The 23,089-nt window shown below is 43.8% G+C and overlaps 1 protein-coding gene across 3 annotated transcripts in view; it reads left to right on the top strand.

Annotated features, from left to right (window-relative positions):
* The window catches only part of LOC120931613 (cadherin-related family member 5-like), a 95,790-nt gene that overhangs the window by 10,576 nt on the left and 62,125 nt on the right, over nt 1-23,089 (top strand). For all 3 annotated transcript variants that reach the window (XM_040343227.1, XM_040343226.1, XM_040343228.1), the window contains exons 2-4: nt 17,194-17,294; nt 17,803-18,011; nt 22,515-22,574. In XM_040343227.1, coding sequence (XP_040199161.1) covers nt 17,234-17,294; nt 17,803-18,011; nt 22,515-22,574 — 330 coding nt within the window. In that variant the 5' untranslated portion in view covers nt 17,194-17,233. The remainder of the gene's footprint in view (nt 1-17,193; nt 17,295-17,802; nt 18,012-22,514; nt 22,575-23,089) is intronic.

The raw sequence follows: 23,089 nt of genomic DNA, 5'->3' as shown, positions 1-23,089 counted from the left end.
GATATGAGAAACAAAAAACTTACCAGTCCCCAAGTCCCCAACAGTGGAGTCATAGCCTGGCAGTCCCTCCACCTGCTCCAGCGCTAGACTCTGAGAGATGACCTCCTCCTCCGGATTCAGTCGCACAGAACAGGCTGGTCCTCCTCCGGTGCCCCTGCTGTAGTTTTTAATGAGGACAATTTTGTCCAGGACGCGACGCCGCATGTCCGTGAACTTTTTCTGGATGTCCATCCAAGTCCGGTCCTCAAAGCCCAGGGCATTGATGTCTAAGGTTATCGCCTCAAATATTGCCCTCCTTTGGGCTACGGTAGTATTTTGGCGTTCAGCGCCATACAGAACAGCAGTATAGCGCGTCAGTGCCGCCAGCATGATCTCCATCTCCGCTGCCACAAAATTAGCCTTCCTTATTTTTTTTGGGCCGGGAGGTGCCATCTCGCAGCAAAGGGCAAAATTACCTTGCTCAGGGGGGGGGTGGAACAAGCAGGATGTAATTTTGCACAGGACCTGCGCAGGTCTGCCCCTATTTATTTGCTCAGTGCAAGCAGGTGGGCAAAATTTGCCCTGAAAATAGGCGCAAACCACTGCTGAGTGGAAAAAAGATCATTTGCATAGGGCACACCCACTTTCACTTGCGCTGCCTTAGGCCCTGATTTTTGCCTTACAAAGGAGCAAGTTAGCAGACAAAAGGAATCCTGAATCAGGTGGCAATCTTTCCAATTTGCCCCAGCGCAGAGCAAATCAGCTGCTCTTTACATGTGCAACTAATGGGCAAATCTACCTGAATCTGGGCCAGTGTTTTTTCTTTTATAGCGCAAAAAAAAAAAAAAACAGAGGTGATCAAATACCACCAAAAGAAATCTCTATTTGTGGGAAAAAAAGGACAACAATTTCAGATGGGCACAATGTTGTATGACTGAGTAATTGTCATTCAAATTGTGAGAGCACCGAAAGCTGAAAATTGATCTGGTTAGGAAGGGGGTTTCAGTGCCCAGTGGTCAAGAGGTTAATAATAATTTGCAGCGTGAGGAATGTGCTATCTCCATTACGAACGCTAGTTTTACCAGAAGGAGCGCTCCCGTCTCATACTTGATTCTGAGCAGGCCCGTTTTTTTTTTACCCTTTGAAAAGCATACACACGAACGGTTTTCTCGATGGGAAAAAGTCAGACGGGAATCCCGACGGGAAAATAAAGAGCAGGTTCTATATTTTTTTTTGCCAGTTTTCCTGTAGGGAAAACTGCCATGAAGCATAGACATGACCGGTTTTACCGGCCAAACGCTCTCATGGCAGCTTTCATGCCAAGGAAAACCGGTCGTGTGTACGGGGCTTTAAAGTAGTAGCCCTAAGGCAAAGGCATGTTGGAGCCTTTGAGGAGGAACAATGGGAAGAAGCATTACAAGCAGTTACACAGTGCTCTCTAATTGTGGCTCCATGTCTTTCACAATTATACATAAACTTGTGGGTACACTACACATTGGCCAGATTAGCCCGCATGGTAGTGTGCTCAGATCCAGGGCCGTCTTTAATATGGTTTGGGCCCTGGGCAAACATTTTTTTTGGGCCCCCCTCCAGCTTATTTTGGGCCTGGCTGGTTCACATGTATGTGTTTTGGCGGTCCTCATTTGTGCAGGCACAGCAGCCCATTGATTTGAATGGGCTGCCATGCCTTTGTTTCCTGCAGAAAAAAGGTGCATTCAGCATTTTAAAAATACAGTTGCCTTGAAATCCATTCTGCTTTTGCACCATGCTACTTACCTGCAGTTCTTGCACACACAAACGCAATGTGTTTTTAAAAGCGTGACCTAAACATCTAAAGATGCAGCAAGTTTGACAGTGCGGGAACTGCAGATAAGTCACAGCAGACAGCATAATGGACAGACAGTGCTGTATTTCAGTGCTTGATGGGCATAGGTGTGCCGTGTGCGCAGCCTATTACATGAGGCATGCGCTTTTCTTTGCAGGAAACGCAGGCATGGCGGCCCATTCAAATGAATGGGCTGTTGTGCCTGCGCAAATGTGGGCCGCCAAAACACATACATGTGAACCAGCCAGGCCCAAAATAAGCCCATCAAGCAGTTAAATACAGACAGTAATGCCATGTGTTCTGAGGCCTTACTCAGCCTGGACTGCAGGTCTGGTCTGTGATTTAAAGAGTTCCTCTATTTTACACATGGCATGGCATGGGGTCCCATGGTGCTAAAGCAGAATGGACAGACGGTGCTGTGACCCCATGCCATGCAATGTGTAAAATAGAGGAACTTTTTAAAACACTGACCAGACCTGCAGTGAATCATCAAATATTATAAAGACTTTGGGCACACTCTACAGAAAACTTCTATTTACAATATAGATTAGCAAACAGTGACATACCTTGAGGAGCAGGACATGAAGAAGTCAGCCTCGGGAAGCGCAAACTGGGGATGTTATAAAATCACATTCTAATTCACTTTTATATACAAGCAGCACCCAGTGGCAGGAAGGGAGAAGTGCACGTCTAAAGGGAAGCCAGGGGTGCTGTACATTTTAAAACACTGGGAAGGGAAGCAGTACTGTCACTGGCTGTGTGCCGCTGATGATTTTCAGCCTGATTTGTGGGCAGCACAGGGGCTTAACGGGCAACAGGGATCAGGAATTATGGGGCCACTTACACAGCTTCAGGCATGGGCCCCCTGGAGCAGAGAACCAGGGGGGGGTTCTGCCGCCTGAAATTGAGAAGCAGGGGGGGCTGCCGCGAACTTAGAAGCGGGGGGCCCTTTACAAAAAAAGAAAGAAATAAAGAAAAATATATATAAAAAAGGGGTGTAGCCATCTGGGGCCCTGGGGACCTCTGGCCCCTTTAATAAAAAGAAAAAAATAAATAAATATATATAAAATATATATATATATTTTTTTTAAAAAGGGGGTTGCCATCTGGAGCCCTGGGGACCTCTGGGCCCTTTAATATTTTTTTTTTTATAAAAATAAATTACAAAAAGAGGGGGTTGCCATCCGGGACCTCTGGGCCCTTTAATAAAAAATCAAAAATATATATATAAAAAAAATAAACATTTATAAAAAAAATAAAAAAGGGTGTTTGCCACATGGGGCCCTGGGGACCTCTGAGCCCTTTAATAAAAAAAAAAAATATATATATATATATATATATATATATATATATATATTAGTGCTGTCAGTTAAACGCGCTATTAACGGCGTTAACGCAAACCCATGTTAACGCCGTCAATTTTTTTATCGCGTGATTAACGAGGCGGCGTTCGGGGGTTATACCGGGATGATGCCTGCAGCCGCAGGCATCATCCCGGTACCGTTGTTTAGAGCAGGCAATCGGCTATCCAAACATAACAACCGATGCGGCTAAAAGCCGCTTGGTTGTTATGCCGGAGGAGCGGGAGGGGACATCCCCCCTTCCCACCGCCTTTCGCCGCTCTGACCGGGCCTCCCGTCCCACCGGGAGACCCGATCCTAGATCCGCCGCCTTGTGTCCAGGTTGGAGACTGACACTAAGCCGTAAGCGGCTTTGATTCAGTCTCCGCATTGAAACCACGGAAGCGGCGTCATGACGTCACTTCCGGGTTTCTCGGCTGCCAATGGCGCCGGATTTAAAAAAGTACACAGTATTCAGAATCGCCGTTTTCGGCGATCTGAATACTTTGAAGTGCAAAGGAGGGCTCGGAGGTCTTTTAGACCCCCGATCCCTCCATAAAGAGTACCTGTCACCACCTATTGCTGTCACAAGGGATGTTTACATTCCTTGTGACAGCAATAAAAGTGATCAAAATGTAAAAAAATAAAAAAACACAATTTAATATTATAAAAAAATAAAAAATAAATAAGAAAACAAAAAAAAAATGTTTTAAAGGGTGAACCTCCTTAATAGCGCGATTAATCGTGAGTTAACTATGACATTAATGCGATTAATCGCGATTAAAAATTTTAATCGCTTGACAGCACTAATATATATATATATATATATATATATAAAAAAGAAATAAAAAGAAAAAAAAAGAAATAAAATAATATGAAAAAAAAAATTTTATAAAAAAAAGGGGGGTTGCCATCCGGGGCCCTGGGGACCTCTGGGTCCTTTATTAACCACTTCCCTACCGGCCCATAGTAAAATGACGTCCACAAAGAACCTCTGCCGTTCAGAGTGGACGTCATATGACATCCTGGGCTTTGTGGGGGGGATATCTGAATGATGCCTGCAGCTAGAGGCATCATTCAGATATCCTTCTCTTGTGCCGCCGATTCTGCACAACGTAAGAATGATCATAGCGGCGGTTCCGCCGCTAGATCGTTCTTACAGGCGGCGGGAGGGGACATCCCCCCCCTCCCGCCGCCATCCGGTGCTTCTCCGGGCTCTCCCGTGCCATCGGGGGCCCGGAGAACGAATCGTCCGGCGCTCGCAGGAAGCATAGAGATGACTGGTGACCAGATAGTCACCAGTCATCTCTATGACCGTCGGAGGACCCGGGCGCGATGTGATGACGTCACGCCCGGGTCCCCGTAAGTAAACAAAGCCGCAATTGCGGCTGCTAAGCAACGGTAAACATGAGATCGGTGAATTTTTTTTCACCGATTTCATGCTTTCAGGCCTGGAGGAGAGATGTGGGGTCTTATTGACCCCGCATCTCTCCATAAAGAGTACCTGTCACACACATTCCTATTACAAGGGATGTTTACATTCCTTTTAATAGGAATAAAAGTGATAATAAAAAAAATGAAATAAAATAAAAAAGTGTAAAAAAAGAAATAAATATGTAAAAAAAAAAAAAAAAAATTTTTTTTTTTTTAACGCCCCTGTCCCCAGTAGCTTGCGCGCAGAAGCGAACGCACACGCAAGTCCCGCCGACATATGTAAACGCCGTTTAAACCACATATGTGAGGTATCGCCGCGTGCGCTAGAGTGCCAGCAACAATTCTAGCACTAGATCTCCTCTGTAAATCTAAACTGGTAACCTGTAAACATTTTCAAAGCGTTGCCTATGGAGATTTTTAAGTACCGAAGTTTGGCGCCATTCCATGAGTGTGCGCAATTTTAAAGCGTGACATGTTAGGTATCTATTTACTCGGTGTAACATAATCTTTCATATTTTACAAAAAAATTGGGCTAACTTTACTGTTTTGTTATTTTTTTAATTCATGAAAAAAAAATTTCCAAAAAAAAGGCGTTTGAAAAATTATTGCGCAAATACCGTGCAGAATAAAAGGTTTCAATGACCGTTGTTTTATTCCCTAGGGTGTCTGCTAAAAAAACATATATAATGTTTGGGGGTTCTGCGTAATTCTCTAGCAAAAAAATGATGATTTGTACATGTAAGAGAGAAGTGCCAGAATAGGCCCGGTATGGAGGTGTGTATAAAAGCCCTGTATGGAAGAGGTTAATAATAATAATAATATAATATTATATATATATATATATATATATATATATATATATATATATATATATATATATATATATATATATATATAAAAGAAATATATAAAAAAAGGTTTTTTTTTATTAAAAAAAGGGGGGTTGTCATCCGGGGCCCTGGGGAACTACGGGCCCCTGGGGACCCCCAGACCTCTAAAAAAAAATTGTCCCTTTAATAAAAAATAAAATAAAAATATATTAAAAAAATATTTTTTTTTATTTACAAATAAATAAATAAAAAAGTGGAGTTGCCATCTGGGGCCCTGGGTGCCTCCGGGCCCCTGGGGACCTCCAGACCCCTAAAAAAAAAAAAAAAAAAAAAGTTTTTTTTTTTTTTTGTAAAGGGGGTTGCTTTGGGCCCCCAACAGTGACAGGGCCCTGGGCAGCTTCCCCATTTGCCCTGTGGTAAAGACGGCCCTGCTCAGATCCCACCTATACTAGGTGTCGCAGGGACCATGGGGATCTGATACACCTGCTATGGAGATGCCCGAAGTTGTACCTATACTGGAAGAACTTACTCTCTTAACCGGGTTTTCCAGGCTCAGATCCCAGAAGACCCTAAATCAGGGGTCTCAAACTGGCGGCCCTCCAGCTGTTGCAAAACTACAAGTCCCATCACACCTCTGCCTATGTGAGTCATGCTTGTAAATGTCAGCCTTGCATTGGCTCATGGAAATTGTAGTTCTGCAACAGCTGGAGGGCCACAACAGCTGGAGACCCCTGCCCTAAATATTGTCTATTGGGAATATTAGATAGCCTCCCAGTGGAGGATGCTCATAGGCAGGACATTGCAAGAACCCTTTTTCAGGCCCCCATATTAATATTGAGACACTGGAAGTCTACATAACCTCCCACATTGCAGGAATCGATTGCTCAAATGGGGGAAACCATCAGACTTGAGAAATGTATTTAGCAGCACAGGGGTAGTAGGGGAAAATTTGACAAATTATGGTCCCAGGGGCTAGATGTTCCAGGCTTAACCCCGGTCAATCTGATTATGGACCGTATACTTCTATAGTGAAGAGGCCACCAAACTACATGTTTGATGACTCAGTGGTGTTGAATATGAAGTGACCCTATGGTGAGTCTTAAAAAAAATGGTTTGTGCATGCAGATAAGATGAAGACTGGTATATATATATAATGATGTATACTGTGTTGAGCGTACAATTGTTATCTTGCTTCTTCTGCTCAATAAAAAACTTTTGTTTGAGAAGAAAAAAATATTCTGGAGCTACATGTATCGGGGTAAAACACTCTAGTAAATCTAATGGGAGTGGTTTCTTAATTATCAACCAGCTACTGCAAATGCAGGGCTCTAATGGGGAAAACGTGCAGGGCTTCCATCCCTTCAGACATGATTTCCTATTGGGAGTATCTCACCAAAAATTACATTTTTGTAGCAGGGGTGTCTGAAATCTGACTTCTGGAAAAATCAGTGAGCCAATCACACAAGCAGGAAATTACATATCTGGGGGGTGTTCTGTACACATTCTGTGTACAGAACACCTTCAGGTAGCCATATTGCATTGCATCTTCAGAAAATTACAGAGCTACAGATTGAAGAGGAAAGGTAATTTCAATTACAATATGACTTGTGTTGCAATTGTATATGCTATATTATTTTACCCTTTGAGTCATATTGTAATTGAATGTTATTAAAAATTGTCTCTCCTTTCCAATCTGCAGCTCTGTCATTTTCTGTGAAATGCAATGCAATATGGCTACCTGGAGGTGTTCTGTGCACAGAATGTATACAGAATGCCCCCAGATATGTAATTTCCTGCTTGTGTGATTGGCTCACCGATTTTCCCAAGTCTGCACTAAGATACAAGTCAGATTTCCACCATCCCCTGCTACAAAAAATACAATTTTTGATGAGATACTTCCGATAGGAAATCACATCTAAAGGGATGCAGGCCCAGCAGCTTTCCTCATTAAAGCCCTGCAGGTGCAGCAGTTGGGTGATAATTATGAAACCACTCCCATTTGACTCACTTTCCCAAATGGACACAGACAAACACACAGGTATTTCTTCAAACTAACGAAACGTTGGAATCTGCTACAAAGGTTGTCAAAATCCTTTTAAAGCGGATGTGCCATTAAAAAACAATATTAAAAGCCAGCAGCTACAAATACTGCAGCTGCTGACTTTTAATATTAGGACACTTACCTGTCCTGGAGTCCAGCGCCATCCGCAGCAGAGGATGAGCGATCGCTCGTCTCTCTGCTGCTCCCCCCGCCATCCTCAGTGAGGGAACCAGGAAGTGAAGCGCTCCGGCTTCACTACCCGGTTCCCTACGGCGCATGCGCGAGTCGCGCTGCGCCCGCCGATTGGCTCACACGCTGTGTGCTGGGAGCCGAGTGTTCCCAGCACACAACGGGGGACAGACGGGAAGTCGGGAAAAACCCGTCTTTTGCCCGAGACATGTGGCCGGAAGTGGGTGCAAATACCTGTCTTTAGACAGGTATCTGCACCCCCTCCCCCTGAAAGGTGTCAAATGTGACACTGGAGGGGGGGCGGGTTCCGATCAGCGCAAGTTCCACTTTAGGGTGGAGCTCCGCTTTAATGTACATGGATCACCCAGAGGGGAATGTTTTTTTCTCAACAAAAGTGGAGTTACACTTTAAAGGCACAGGGGCGCACTGGACACCCAGCATATAGCACAATGGAAGCAAAGGTGTCCAGTGCGTCCCCTCAGTACAAACAAATGGGTGGATTCATTACATACCTTATTTGAGACCCAGTGACATTATCACTGTGCTTCATTATGCAATGCAGATAGATCATGGTTGGTAGGAAGGGCTGGTAAGGTGCTGTACATAGATTCCTGCAAACAAGAAGCTGTGGTAATGCCCACATCCGATGCTAGGCCGTTACAATTGACAGCACTTAAATCCAGTAAATGAAAGAGGTAAGTCATTGGCAATAAAGCAGGTCAGAAAAGGGCTGGATGACGATGGCCGTCCCCCAGCCAGGCTCTGATTTTCTGCATCAGTAAAATCAGAGTAAGCCGTTTCAGAGCAGAGGGGCCTCTGTACAACTGTGCCAGACTGATGATAAGGCTGGAGTTCAGCTTTAATTAAAACATCATGCCATACCTAGACAGTATAATCCAGGGGTCAGCAACCTGTAGATCAGGTGACTGGCAGATCTCGGTGTGGGTTAGCTGACCCATCATCCCAGAGCATCAAGCAGACTACAATGCAGAGGATTACTTGGAGCTGTATTAGGGTGCAAGAGCGGCATAAGCGAATGCCTTCTCTGTAGTGCTGGCTCCTGTCCCATGTGGAGTGATACCAACTGCACAACACCTCTTATCCCTACTAGCGTTCTCCAGAGTCGTGCCAGCAGCAGGAAAGAAGAGATCTTCAGGTCAGTGTGAAGCAATAAACCAGGCATAATAGTCTTAGGGCTGCTTTCACACTGATGCACTGTGGTTTACCCACACTGCTAGTGCAGTGTAGAGTACCTGTACTTAGCCATAGACTTCCATTATATCCTGCTGTTTTACCACCCCGCCCCAACTCTATGCGTGAATGAGCCCTGATGCCGCGTACACACCATCGTTTTCTGCGATGGAAAAAAACGTCATTTTCAAAAACGTCAATTTAATTGACCGTGTGTGGGCAAAAACGTCGTTTTATGTCTTCTAAAAAACGACAGAAAAAAATTGAAGCATGCTTCAATTTTATGTGTCGTTTTTGGCCGACGTCGTTTTCTGTGTTCTAAACATTGACCGTGTGTACGTAAAAACGTCGATTTAAGCCCGCGCATGCTCAGAAGCAAGTTAGGAGACGGCAGCGCTCATTCATGTAAAACGACTGTTCAGAATGGAATCAGCACATTCGTTAAGGTGTTTTTCAGCTTATAGACAAGAAAATAAACCGCATCTTTAACCCCTGCTTTTAACTGCTACCCAGAAATGGACGTTTGTTGCGGCTGATCTTGTTGCATAGTTATGACAAGCTTTTAATTAGTTTCTTTCTTGTTTGATAATGTTTATGTTTGTGTTCTGTTATTTAGTTGTATCTTCCATCTTAAACATTTTAAATATATATATTGGTCCACCTTTTATTTTTTTTTAAAATTTTTCTCACCAATTTGATTAGTAATCTCTATTATTTTTTTATTTAGGAGTGTGTGAAGTGTATGCAACAACCTAATTTTTTAGTTTACTCACCCACAAGCATGTTTTTTTACCTTGTTAATGTTTTCATTATTTTTTTTGTCATGGGTCTGCCCACTCAATACTGATCTCTCAAATCTACAATAAAGAAACATGTTTAAATTTGGCTGAAAATTAAATTTTTATTTTAGTCTTCATAAAAATTTAGAAAAAAAAAAAGTGGCAAACCAAAAACACAACATAATAAAAACAAAGATGCCAGGGTAGGCAGCACTTTAGAGCATGCTTGTTTTTTTCTGAAAACAAGGGTCCCCGAAGCCACAAATACAGCCTGTGAGTCCACATAAAAATTCCATCAGGGGCACCGTATTATTTCTTCGCCCTTTTCTTCCCAGCAGCCTTCCCTGCAGTCTTCCCTGCAGCCTTCCCGGAAGCCCGAGTCCTTGGGGGCTGGGTTCCTGGAGGAGATGAGGTGGCAGGAGCCATAGCAGCCTCATGAGGTGGAGAAGCAGGAGCAGGAGCAGGTGCAGGAGCAGGAGCAGGAGCAGGAGCAGGAGCAGGAGCAGGAGGAGCAGCAAGGACAGGAGGAGCAATCCGCACAATGTGGGTGTCGTCATCGAGCTGCCCCAGGGATGCCATGGTTATGGCTTCGAACATGAGGAGTTCGCAGCGCACACGCTGGCTCTGCTCCAGATTGTACAGCTTGGCTGCAATGAGCGCTGCGAACCCCTCAACTTCACTGGGTGGCTCTCGGATGGCTGCAGTAGCTTGGCGAAGCAGGCCCTGGGTCTCCTCCTCCATCTGTCGCATACTCCTGAGCCGTTTATTGGGATTGCGGAATGGAGGGATCCGGGAGATGGTATCCCGCCGGCGTGCCTCCTGGGTCCCACTGGGGCCTGCCACCTCCTGGCTCCCAGTGGGCTCTGCCACCTCCTGCCTTGCAGTTGGCCCTGGCTCCTCCTGGCTCCCTGTGGGCCCTGTCTCTTCCTGGCTCACTGTGGGCCCTGGCTGTTCCTGGCTCCCTGTGTGCCCTGGCTGTTCCTGGCTTGGGTCTGCCTGTGTATGAAAAAAAGGAACATATGTTATTTGTGTTTGTCATTAATCACACACATTTTTACAATCATGAGTGATGCAAATTGAATGTCAATATATATTACACACAGGGTCGCCATCCTTAATTATGTGGCCCCTTAAACACCTTCAGACATGGTCCCCCTGGAATTATGTGGGTTGTTGCATGCCTAATTTAGTAAATAAGTGGCCTTTTACCCAAAAATTAGGTTAATCAATTTAGTGTCAACTAGATAGTACTCAAAAAGGGTGTCTTCCATCTGGGACCCCTTGCAGGTGTATTGCGTTACTCCCCCCCTACTGGCCTATCTGAAAATGCCACCCACTCCTTCATCAACATTATTAATTTGCCCATTTTGACCCCATCATGTTTTCCCACTACTGACTATTGATCCTATCCCTAAACTTTACGAGATTCACATAGAATTTAGAACAATAGTAACATACATTTACCATTATTACTATACTTGTCATATACTAACTAAATTCAAACAAAAAACACATACCATTCTCCACGGCTCACAATTGGGGTCCTCCAGGAACTCTTCCTCTTCCTCCGAGCTTGTCTGCTCTTGTCTGCAGGGAAGACTGGAGGATTGGCTGCTGGGAAGCTGGGAGCTACCTCTTGGGGGAAGGGTAGACAGGGATGGCCTGGTCTCTATGTGGTCGTCCAGGAACTGCAGCTGACTGTAGTACCACAGGGTTGGTTTGTAGATGGAGTCAGCTGCAGCCCCAGACCTCATTGAGGCCAGGACTTGGACCCGTTGGGCCCTGTAGGTGCCCCTGATGGAATTGATTTTATTTTTCACAGTGGCTGTTGTGGCGTTGGGGACCCTTGTTTTCACAAAAACAAGCATGCTCTGTCTAGCTTTCTCCCTGGCATCTTTGTTTTTATTTAGTGTGCTTTTGGTTTGCCACAGAACTGGATGTTCTTTCCATTTTTGGATGAAGTCTGTGAGGAAGTCCGCATCCTTGAAGGCATCCATTCTTTCTGCACATGAAACAGAAGCCAAAACATAATGTAATTAAAGGCACTAGCTTACTTCCCCTAACTAGCCCACAAACTCATTCCCTATTCACTATAATAAAGTCGGAATTAAAAACTTACGTCTCGTCGTTATTAGGAAAGATCGGGAATTACGACTTCTTCCACAGACTATGCAGGCCGTTTCCAAACACGTCCCATCCCTTTTACACTACGCACGCGTGACGCTCCGCACGACACCCCGCCCCTGACGTTCGGTATCGTCCTTTCCACGCCCCTTCTCTGTCGTTTGGTGAGGGAGAAAAGATGGACAACATGGAGGTGTATTCCAGCTCAAGCCAGGAGGCAGGCCAGGCCCAACCACGCCGCAGATTCCGCTGCAGAGCCTCCAACATGTCATTTAATGAAATGGTGGAGATGGTCACCATATTGAGGAGGGAGGACTATGATGCCAAGCATGGCCCCTACATGCATCCCAATAAAGTAAAAGCACAAATTATGGAGAAGGTCATCCGTAGGCTCCAGCGGAAGTTTGGTAAAACCAGGAGCAGAGAGCACCTGCGCAAAAGGTGGTCGGATTTGAAAAAAAGGGAACCCCACCAACTTTACCGAATTAATAAGGTGATTCGAAGAAGAAGTAAGTTTTTTCCATGTGTATTTAATTATTTTTGTGTGTTCTTTGTGCCCTTTTTTTTTTGTGCCAGGTTGACCATAAAATGAATATTATGAATGTGGACGCATGATGCAGTCGTCGTAGTCGTCGTTCATTCGGTGACTTTCAATAATCCAAGACCATATTAACGAGAAATGGCATCATGCCTAGTTGGCATGTGCAAAGGGGAGTTGAAGCACTGTATCTGATCAAAAATCGTAAATTGAGGAATTGTGGGCGAATGAACGACGACTCCTATGACCAATTAGTCGACACAAATATGAAAGTTGTGACATTTTTGGGGCTTAAAAAAAAGGTGTATTCAATTCTGGACTAGATGGAAATGTGTTTCAGCTTATTTTAGAAGAAACGTAAATACCTTGAGATTCACAAAAAGGAGCGTTTGCTACTCCTTTTTTTATTGAACATGTGTACTCAGTAGCACAATTGTTTGTCACAATCACAACCTATGTTGGGTCACACACAGGGGTGAGCAGATCCAGGGGAGACTTGTTTAGCTTACATATCTAAACGTAAAAATTGTGTTAACTGATTTGAGATTACTTTGTGAATGGATTAAATATTGGTCTATTTTATTGATAATTGTTTAAAAATCAACAATAGTGACCTTTTGTTTAGCATTTTTTAATTTTTGGGTGTCATTTCAGGCCGCTCTTAATGGTTGAACCTCATGTTTTCCCTTTCTTCAATCTTGTAGGGCACAATGAAGCACAAAGGCAGGAGGCACAAGCCAATCAAGCCACACCCCCGAGGGATGTAGAGGAAGAGGAACCTGCCTCAACATCCGGTAAAGTAACATCTACCACATTTTCTGTGAATATAGATATAGGCATACAATCTTTTAACACATGTTTTGGTTCCACATTTCAGGAGGAAATCGGGCTGGTCAGGGACTGGACACGTATAGTGCCCAGCTCCTCATCGGCGAGGTTCTCACCTGCAGGGCCCAAGTTGAGGACATACGTCTGGCCTGCCGTGAAATACGCCACAAAGCCAAGACGCTGGAACGGCAGCTAAAAAATTTTATTAATGTTTTGGGGAGGGTTTAATTTTTGGTGTATTTTCTTTTTTCCTTGAATTTAAAAAAAAAAAAAAAAATAAAAAAAATATTATATTTTGTAATAATCAAAAAAGACCAAAAAAATAAAGAAAATATATTATATTTTGAAATAATCAAAAAAGACCAAAAAAAAAAAAAAAAAAATTATATTTTGTAATAATCAAAAAAGACCAAAAAAATTAAGAAAATATATTATATTTTTAAATCATCAAAAAAGACCAAAAAAAAAAAAAAATATTTTATATTTTGAAATAATCAAAAAAGACCAAAAAAAAAAATAAAATGATTTGTTGTACTAATCAAAACTAAAAAAGTAACAAATAAATAACATTTTGGACTCCAAACAATTTGTGTGTAGTTATTGGTATCAATGCAGACTCATTAAATTAATCAGGCATATTTGTAGAGTTATTAAGATTTAACACTCATGGGAATTTATTACATCCCAAACACATGGCTGGATGAGAACCTACGAAAAAGAAACATTACCCCCCAAAACTTACAAATAACTAAAATCAAACAAATAAACACTGTTTCATCAAACAAAAAGTAAATTTATTTTTTTAAACAAGATCAGGCATTGCAATGGCCCCCCTCCCCATAAAATAGTCCACATAGGATTGACGCACTGCACGTGCGGTTTGGGGGGCCAAGCCTCTATGGCTAGCCTGATGTCCCGGCTCCGGAGCCACAAGATCAGCCTCATCAGGCAATACCGTCAGGTACGTTTGAGAATTTCTTTTCAAAAAATTGTGCAAAATGCAACAAGATAGTATAATATAATTCCACTTGTATTCCGCCATGTTTATTGCTGTTAAAAACAATCTGAATCGGCTGGCCATGATTCCAAAGGCATTCTCTACCACACGTCTTGCCCTGGCCAGCCGATAATTAAAAACCCTCCTCTCATGGGTGAGGGTGCGTACGGGAAATGGCCTCATGAGGTGGGGACCCAAACCAAAAGCCTCATCTGCTACAAACACGAAGGGCAGACCCTCTTCGTTCTCCTCCGCAGGTGGCAATCCTAGGTCCTCCAACCGAAGCCGTTGTGCGAACTCCGTCTCCGCAAAGACACCGCCGTCCGACATCCGGCCATTTTTCCCAACATCCACGTACAAAAACTCGTAATTTGCTGAGACCACCGCCATCAAAACAACACTGTGGAATCCCTTATAATTGAAGAAATGGGATCCACTATGGGGTGGGGGCACAATGCGGATGTGCTTGCCATCAATGGCTCCTCCACAGTTCGGAAAGTTCCAACGCTGGGAGAAGTCCGCTGCCACAGTCTGCCATTCCTGTGGCGTGGTGGGGAACTGGATAGAAAGAAAAAATAAAAAACATTAGAACAAAGATTTTAAACAGAATATAGCTAAAATTACAAGGGATCCCACCAACAATTCAACAAAAAAGGTTAGTATTAAAAAAAAAAATGTGAACAATTAAGCATATTAATCACCCCCCTCTGATGTTTAAAAAATATATTTAGGGGGAGTGGGGCTCAAGATGAGATGAGAAACAACCCCCCAAAAAATATCTAAATAAGAAAAATAATTATTAGTATGTATTTCAAAAATCTAGGGGGGGGGGTTTGGACAATGGAGGCCACAAATAAACGGGGATATAGGGACACACAAAATGCAGCACTACAATGGAGGCCACAAATAAACGGGAAGATAGGGACACACAAAATGCAGCACTACAATGGAGGCCACAAATAAACGGGAAGATAGGGACTATGCTAGGTGGGTTTGCCCACAACATAGAATGATGGACAGGTTGGCTAAATTAAATAAACATGTAGGGCTTTACTAATTGTGTAGAACAGCATACATAGAGACAAAGTGAGCATTCTGAGCATATTAGAAAATTATTACTTTTTTTTTATTTTTTTTGGGAATTAGTTTGACCATTGAAAGAACACCACTTACCTTAACATAGTCCTCCTGAAGAACCTGAATGATGGCCGAACAGGTCTCAGGGATTATGAGGCCCAGAGCCTGGGGGGAGATGCCCGTCGAGAACTTCAAGTCCTGCAGACTTCTCCCTGTTGCAAGGTAGCGCAACGTAGCAACTAGCCTCTGCTCAGCAGTGATGGCTTCCCGCATAACGGTGTCCTGCCTGGTGATATATGGCGACACCAAAGCCAAAAGCTGCTGAAATACGGGGTCAGACATCCTAAGAAAATTCCTGAAATCATCAGGGTTATTTTCTCGGATCTCCCGCAGCAGAGGCATATGAGAGAACTGGTCCCTGCGTAGCAACCAGTTCTTGGTCCACAACCTCCTCCTCACCCTGTTCATGGACCGTCGCTGGGATGCAGCACACATCCTAACAACAAGCACAGCACGATCTCGGCGACGAGTTCGTACCCGCAACATGGCTAGAAAACGGTCGTCAAATCAGATCAGACTAAAAATTACGCCCTGAAGTAAAGAATGGCCTTTGAAGAACGACCTGCTAAACAGCACCGTGCACACCAAACGTAATGCCTAAACAAATACGTCCTTAGTACAAGCACTGTATCACAGATCCGACAACAAATAGACAAACTGTACGACAGAAAACGAAATTTAAAGCACAGTCACTGAAAATCACGAATCGTATCTCACCAAACTTTTACTAACACGCAGCAACACGATATCAGCAAAAGAGGCCGTCTTCCGCATGGAAACGACCCTTTATAGTGACGTAGTGCGTGATTGACGGAACTGCGCTGTGCTAGAGCGTTGTGAAAAAGCGATGGTGTGTATGCTACGTCGTTGTTCAAATTGAAGTTTGAAAAATGACGTTTTTTTAAAGCACATAAAGCGTCGCTTTTTTCCATCGCAGAAAACGATGGTGTGTACGCGGCATAAGGCCTCTCAAGCCCCATACACACTATCAGTTTTCCTGACAGTTTTCTCTTCAGGTTTACCAAAACCATCTAATATGAGGTAAAACCTCAAGAGTTTCAATTTGTATGCAATCAGGCAGGCCCTTGCACTACATGGTTTTGGTAAACCTGAAGAGAAAACTGACAGGAAAACTGATAGTGTGTATGGGGCTTTACACTTGATGGGATAGCCAGAGAACAACGGTCTGAAGGACCGTTTTCATTGGTCAAAACCGATCGTGTGTGGGCCCCATAGGTTATTTAAACTTTGGTTAAAAAAATAGGAACTTGCTTTAAAATTTAACCGATGGACGCCAAGCGCGAATCGTCTTTTACTAACACAAAATCAGCTAAAGCAGCCCCAAGGGTGGTGCCATTGGATTTGAACTTCCCCTTTATAGTGCCGTCGTACGTGGTTTACGTGTCCACGTTCTGACACGATCGGTTAATTAACCGATGGTGTGTAGGCGTGACAGACCATCAGTCAGATTCATCGGTTAACCGATGACAACGGTCCTTCAGACTGTTCTCATCGGATGGACTGATCATTTGTACGAGGCCTAAGAGTGCCGCTGCTGAGTGCAACTAAGGGCTCATTCAAAAGTGCAGCAGGCACTGCTGCTCCTCTGAAAAGCGATCCAAGTTTGTGTTGACACGTGTTGAGGAGGCGATATGTTGCCTCCTCACTACCTGATTTAAACCCACGATTGCTACACAGTAGTACGGCAATTACAGGTTTAAATCAGTTGTGAGTAGACGAAATTGGGCGACAATGCCCTGCCCAGCGATCTTTGACTTCTTCCATTTTTTTATCTCCACCTCTTTAAGTTTGCCTACCCCTGGTATAAACACTTTATTCTGCTGCTTTTTATCAATGTGTTGTAGGTAGGATATTGTCATATTCAGTATGGTGTTAAGGCTGTTATCCTGAAATCCTTCTAATTCACTGTGCCTTACATCAGCCGTCTTTTTATTTGTCAGAGCTTGGAAGTTTTGCACTGGAGATCAGAACACTGTGGCCATGCTTCCCTCAGCCGAAATCCTATTATTGACAGTCGGCCTTACTTTCCAAATGACTTCAGGTACAGTATACATATTATATTGCTGCTTAAGCCCTGGTTCATATTGATGTGATTTGGCATGCAATTTGACATGTCAAATCGCATGCCAAATCGGCAGCTATTTCCGGCAATGGCAGCATCCGAATCGGTGCCAATTCCCAAAAATAGTTTCTGTAATACTTTTGGCGATTTCAGGGTGCGATTTATATTGACATCTGTGCAGAAACCCCCAAAGATGTCTCTGACATCGCCCCCGAAGTCAGACTGACACGCGGGAATTAAATCGGCTAACCTCGCACAATTTTATTCCCGCAAAATATATATATATATATATATATATATATATATATATATATAATTTAAAATAGAGTAAAACCAAAGTTTTACTGTATAGTACATTTGTTTTCCATTTACACATTACATACCAGCATAATCCATGTCAGACCTTTGTGAAAGTAAAGTGTAAGACTTTCTTTGTATGACTCTAGTATTTTCTTATACTAACAATTTCTCCATTTCTTGCGCTCAGGAGATCAGTGCTCTAGTGGTAGTAACATCTTCACAGAGATCCTAGAAAACAGTCCTAATGGGACATTTGTGGCTAATCTTAGCATGTTCGGGGACCCCGTGACCAGCACAGTAAAGCTCTGTCTGAGTGGTACGGACGCTGACTGGTTTTACTTGGATGGGAAGAACGTTTGGCTCAATGTGTCATCAGGAAAAACTCTAGATCGAGAGGTATGACATTACTGACTAAGAATTGTTACAATAGTATAGACCAGGGGTCTCCAAACTGTGGCCTGAGGGCCAGATGTGGCCCTATACTAGCCTTTATCAGGCCATTGGGGCACTATTACTCCCACTGATACTAATGTAGCAATGCCCCCGCGGGGTTGCTACCTGTTACAGCATCCACACATTTCACCCTGCTGCCAGACATCCATTAGACCAGTGGTTCTCAACCTTTCTAGTTCCGTGGCCCCTTGATAACATTTCCCAAGTTGTGGGGACCCCCAACAATAAAATTATTTTCGAAGTGTGGGCTGTTAGCACCCAAGGCAAGACAAGTAATTTGCACCCCCAACCCACGGCCATTTAGCGCTCTCTGAGTCCCTTCCACTTTGAACAGTATTACAACCTCGTATGGTACATTTTAGGATGTACCACTCTTTCTTCTCCTTTCTTTCCCTTTTATCTCTTTATCACAATTTCTTCTTTTTTTCCCCCCATCCCTCTCTCTAGCCGTCTTTCTTGTTCTTTCTCTTATTCTCTCCCTTTTTCTTTTCTTCCACCCCCTATTTTCCTCTCCCTTCCATGTATTCTCTATTTTTATTCCTTCACTTACTCCTTGAAGGGGGTGGGGGGGGGGGCATGAGTGGCAGTGGTGGCGGGAGTTCTGATCAGCCAACTTAGGTGCTCTTGATCAAGGTCATCTGCTGATCTGAGAACTGTAGTGGGGACTTTTAATGGCAACTATAATCACAGGTAGTGTTACTCACTGTGTCTCCGACTTTGTGGTGTCTCGTAGCAGTGACACCTATGCTGAAGTCAGGAGATAGGGTCCTCCAGCCCCTCCCATCTCACAATCCTCACCAGTCAGCGGACATCTAGTCTCTGCCCCCCAGTCATGCCATGAACTGAATGGGTGGCTGAGAAGAGGCTGAGTGGGTGGCATTGGGCTCTAGGAACAGCCCAGCTGGGTGGCCACAGGTTCCAGGGACAGCCCAGCTGGGTGGCCACAGGTTCCAGGAACAGCCCAGCTGGGTGGCCACAGGTTCCAGGGACAGTCCTGCTGGGCTGCCGCAAAAAGGCTGGGAGAGTGGTGCGGGCTTCAGGAACAGCCCAGGATTTTGTGACCCCTGGCAAATCATCATTTGACCCCCAAAGGGGGTCCCGACCCCCAGGTTGAGAACCACTGTATTAGACACACTTCTCAGTCAATGAACAGTCTCTTGCTTGTTTTTGTTGTTTTTATTAGAGGATTAAACTTGGTTGGGGAAAAGGGACATGGGATAAATTAGTCCTTTGTAGAACAAAGTAACTGCATCACACTTCTCAGCAGAACAAGATGGCTGACCCTAAACTTTTACCTCACAACACTTCTTCCAGCACACTTCTTCCAGCACACTTCCTCCAGCACACTACTTCACTGTCCAACTTGGTAATCCTGTCACACCATCAGAATATGACTAGGCCTCACTCTGAATAAGTCCCAAGTCTTTACGTGATGGCCTTTTGGAGGCCGGGGTGGCAGTACCCCTCTGTGGCAGCAACCAAGACTAAATGAGATGGACGTTGGCTGCAAGTGGTATTGAGAAGTGAATCAGATTTACTGTGTAATTGAAGTTTGATGAAGTGGCTTAAAAATTGAGCACCCCTACAGGTCCATCATCCACTGGGACCAGCAATAGATGTAAGAGGCGGCTAGAGAGGATATTATCGGGAAGGAGTGAGATCTACACCCCGGACACGCATACACCCACGCTACATGCCAGCACTTAGTAGCAGTAAGGTGAGAGTTCTGGGAGACAGTTTATGGATGTTCCTTCACTACACACTGATTAACCATCAGCCATCGGTGTGCGCAGTCTATTGCATTAGGGTGTGCACCCCAAAGCCGAAACATGCACTACCGATCACTCACAATGTTCATTCAGAAAGGAAGGGGCCAGTAAATTACATATTTACAGTACTGGCCCCTTCTCCACTTCTAAAACATCCCAGCAGCAACAGCCAATAGTTGAGGAGGGAAGCTGGCAGCGATGCGGGGGGAAAGATGGGAGCCAGGGCAGTAGGGGGAATCTGTGCCTCACAGGGTGATTAGGGTGTGCCTGGGCACACCTGGCACACCCTGTGCGCACGCCTATGCCATCAGCCCTTTCTTTGAGAAGACCACTCTACTAGTCTATCAATACTTTGTTCAAGGACATTATACTATATTTTCTTAGATACCACATACTTATTGACTCATTTTGTCATTCATTTACTGTTCACTGATGATAGAGTCGGATTGCTCTTTTTTCTTATCACTATATATTTTCACTGGCTATCAGATTATATGGATTGATATTATATGACACTTTGTACGTTTTTTGTGGACACGTATTTTAGCAGTTTTTATTACTGTTTGGAGCGCTTATCAAATTTTTTACTTTTTTACCTGATGCTGATGTAACTGAATAATTGTTTTGGAAAAGTCAGATCCCTTCAAGACTGCCTATGCTGATGCTGAGTGACTATCCTGTCATGCTGAGTGACTATCCTGTTATGATGAGTGACTATCCTTTTCCTCCTCAATGATCATGCTGATAGCTTGTAAGAACATTTTTGGTTCTGGGCACCGCCACCAGTGGCTAAGGCCCAATTTTTCTGCCCCTGTTTAACAGGGGCGTGTAATTACAATTTTTGATGCAATACTTTGCAGCAGGTCTCATTCCTGCGCTCCAACTAGAGTATCTGTGAGGGGTTGCAGTGTTGTGGCACCAGCACCAGTGCCTAAGGCCCAATTTTTCTGCCCCTGTTTAACAGGAGCGTGTAATTAAAATTTTTGATGCAATACTTTGCAGCAGGGCTCATTAGTGCGCTCCAACTAGAGTATCTGTGAGGGGTTGCTGTGTTGTGGAACCAGTGCCTAAAGCCCAATTTTTCTGCCCCTTTTCAACAGGGGCATGTAATTACAATTCTTGATCTAATATTTCAGTGTTGTGGCACCAACGGCAGCACCAAAGGTCCAATTTTTCTAGCCCTGTTCAACAATGGCATGCAACTACAATTCCCTGATATAATAGTTCACAGCACGGCGTTCTAGCGCCCACCAATACTAACTGTGAGGGCTTACAGTGTTGTGGCAACACCAACACCTAGGGCCCAAAGTATATACGTTAGGCCCCAACTTTCAAACATCCAACATACAAACTACTCCTACTTGCAAACGGAAGGAGACAACGGGAAGTGAGAGGAAATCTACCACTAGGATTATCTTCTGTAAGAGGTGTCTCCTGTCCACAGATGCTTTATCACCAATCCTTGTTTCACAAAAAAAAATGTTTTTTTCAAAAAGACACTTGTCATTGGGACAGAAAGTGAGGTGCAATCTTCTGAACAGATGCGCACAGACAGCAAAACAAATGTTACAGGGGTGATAACCCTTCTCTATGTTTTCTAAAAAGCTTAAAAATAGGTTTTTGGCTGGAGCTACACTTTTAAAAAGTACCAGTTCAAAATTACAAAATTAGATTCTACTTAACAACAAACCTACAGTCCCTGTCTTGTTTGCACCGCATGTATACTGCTGTTCAAAGTTTATAGGGCCAAATGGGCTGGTAATGACCTGAGGTAGGTGAGGGGGGGGGACCCATGCTATTTTTCTCAATGATTTTCATCCATATTGCAGGGATCAGACATTACATTAAAGCCGCAAGCAGTTTTAAATGACTTTTTTCCTATAGTAATGTCATTTTGTGCAGGGACAGTTCTAAACATGTGCCACCTCACAGGCATACTATAAACACCCAGCAGGTACGATATTTAAAGGAATTAAAAAAAAATTCACTTTAAGCATCATTAAAATCACTGCTTCCGAAAAAAAAGTCAGTTTTTAAAACTTTTTTTGCATTGATACATGTTCCCTGGGGCAAGACCCAGGTCCCCAAACCCATTTTAGGACAATAACTTGCATATTAGCCTTTAATATTAGCACTCTTAATTTTGAACGTTCGAGACTTCAGTGGGGTTCTAAAGTTCGTGCGAACGTTCGGTTCGTTCGAAGGTTCTGATGCGAACCGAACCGGGGGGTGTTCGGCTCATCCCTAGTCACCTACTGCTATACTAAACCACTCCCCTGCCCCCAGATCAAAACAAACAGGCCTAGCTCACAGCATACTGTAGGCCTGCTTAAATTTGCCTGCACTGGCAGCTTACACAAAACCTACACCTACCTATCTAAAGTAGAGGGTGCTACACTAACAATGGGTCACTATTTTTTTCAATGATGGGATATTCTTCCTCCTACTAATAGGCACACTACTCCTCCTCCTACAGACCACTAACCCTAAGGCTATATTTATTCTCACTGATACTGGCTGGACCTGGAACATTTTCTACCCCTGCTGGCCACAATCTGGCCCTCTAAAAGTCTGAAGGACCTTTGAAACGTTTGGAGACGCCTGATATAGACTCATGATCAATGGTCTGAATGAGAATGAATGAGGCTATTTATCTTTATCTTTCATTTTGTTTCAGGCAATGAATTCCTCAGTTCTCCTAGTTACTTTATCCTGCTCTGAAGAAGGATATCCTACGGTAACATACTATTTTATTATTATATATGTTTTATATATATATATATATATATATATATATTATATGTTGTACAGAGCACTGAGTCCTGGATGAGTGCTATATTTTGCCTATATTTGGGTTGTGGTCCCTTTAAGGGGAAAAAAACCCAGGTGTACCCCTGGGTTCTTACCCATGCAGGGAAAGGGGGTTTCTGGTCAGAGTGGAGAGAACTGATTTACTGGGCCAGATCCACAAAGCAGTTACGCTGGCGTATCTATTGATACGCCGCGTAACTTCTAAGTTGCTCCGGCGTATCTTTGTTTTGTATCCACAAAACAAGATACGCCTGAAGCTGGGCTAGATCCGACTGGCGTACGTCTTAGTACGCAATCGGATCTAAGGTTCATATTTACACTGGCCGCTAGGTGGCGCTTCCGTCGATTTCCGCGTTGAGTATGTAAATTAGCTAGATACGCCAATCCACAAACGTATGTCCGGCCGGCACATTTTTTATGTCGTTTCCGTAAGGCTTTTTT

This window comes from Rana temporaria, chromosome 3 (assembly GCF_905171775.1).
Source record: "Rana temporaria chromosome 3, aRanTem1.1, whole genome shotgun sequence".
In the NCBI taxonomy this organism is placed as follows: domain Eukaryota; kingdom Metazoa; phylum Chordata; class Amphibia; order Anura; family Ranidae; genus Rana; species Rana temporaria.
This window is presented reverse-complemented; position numbering and strand designations above follow the sequence as displayed.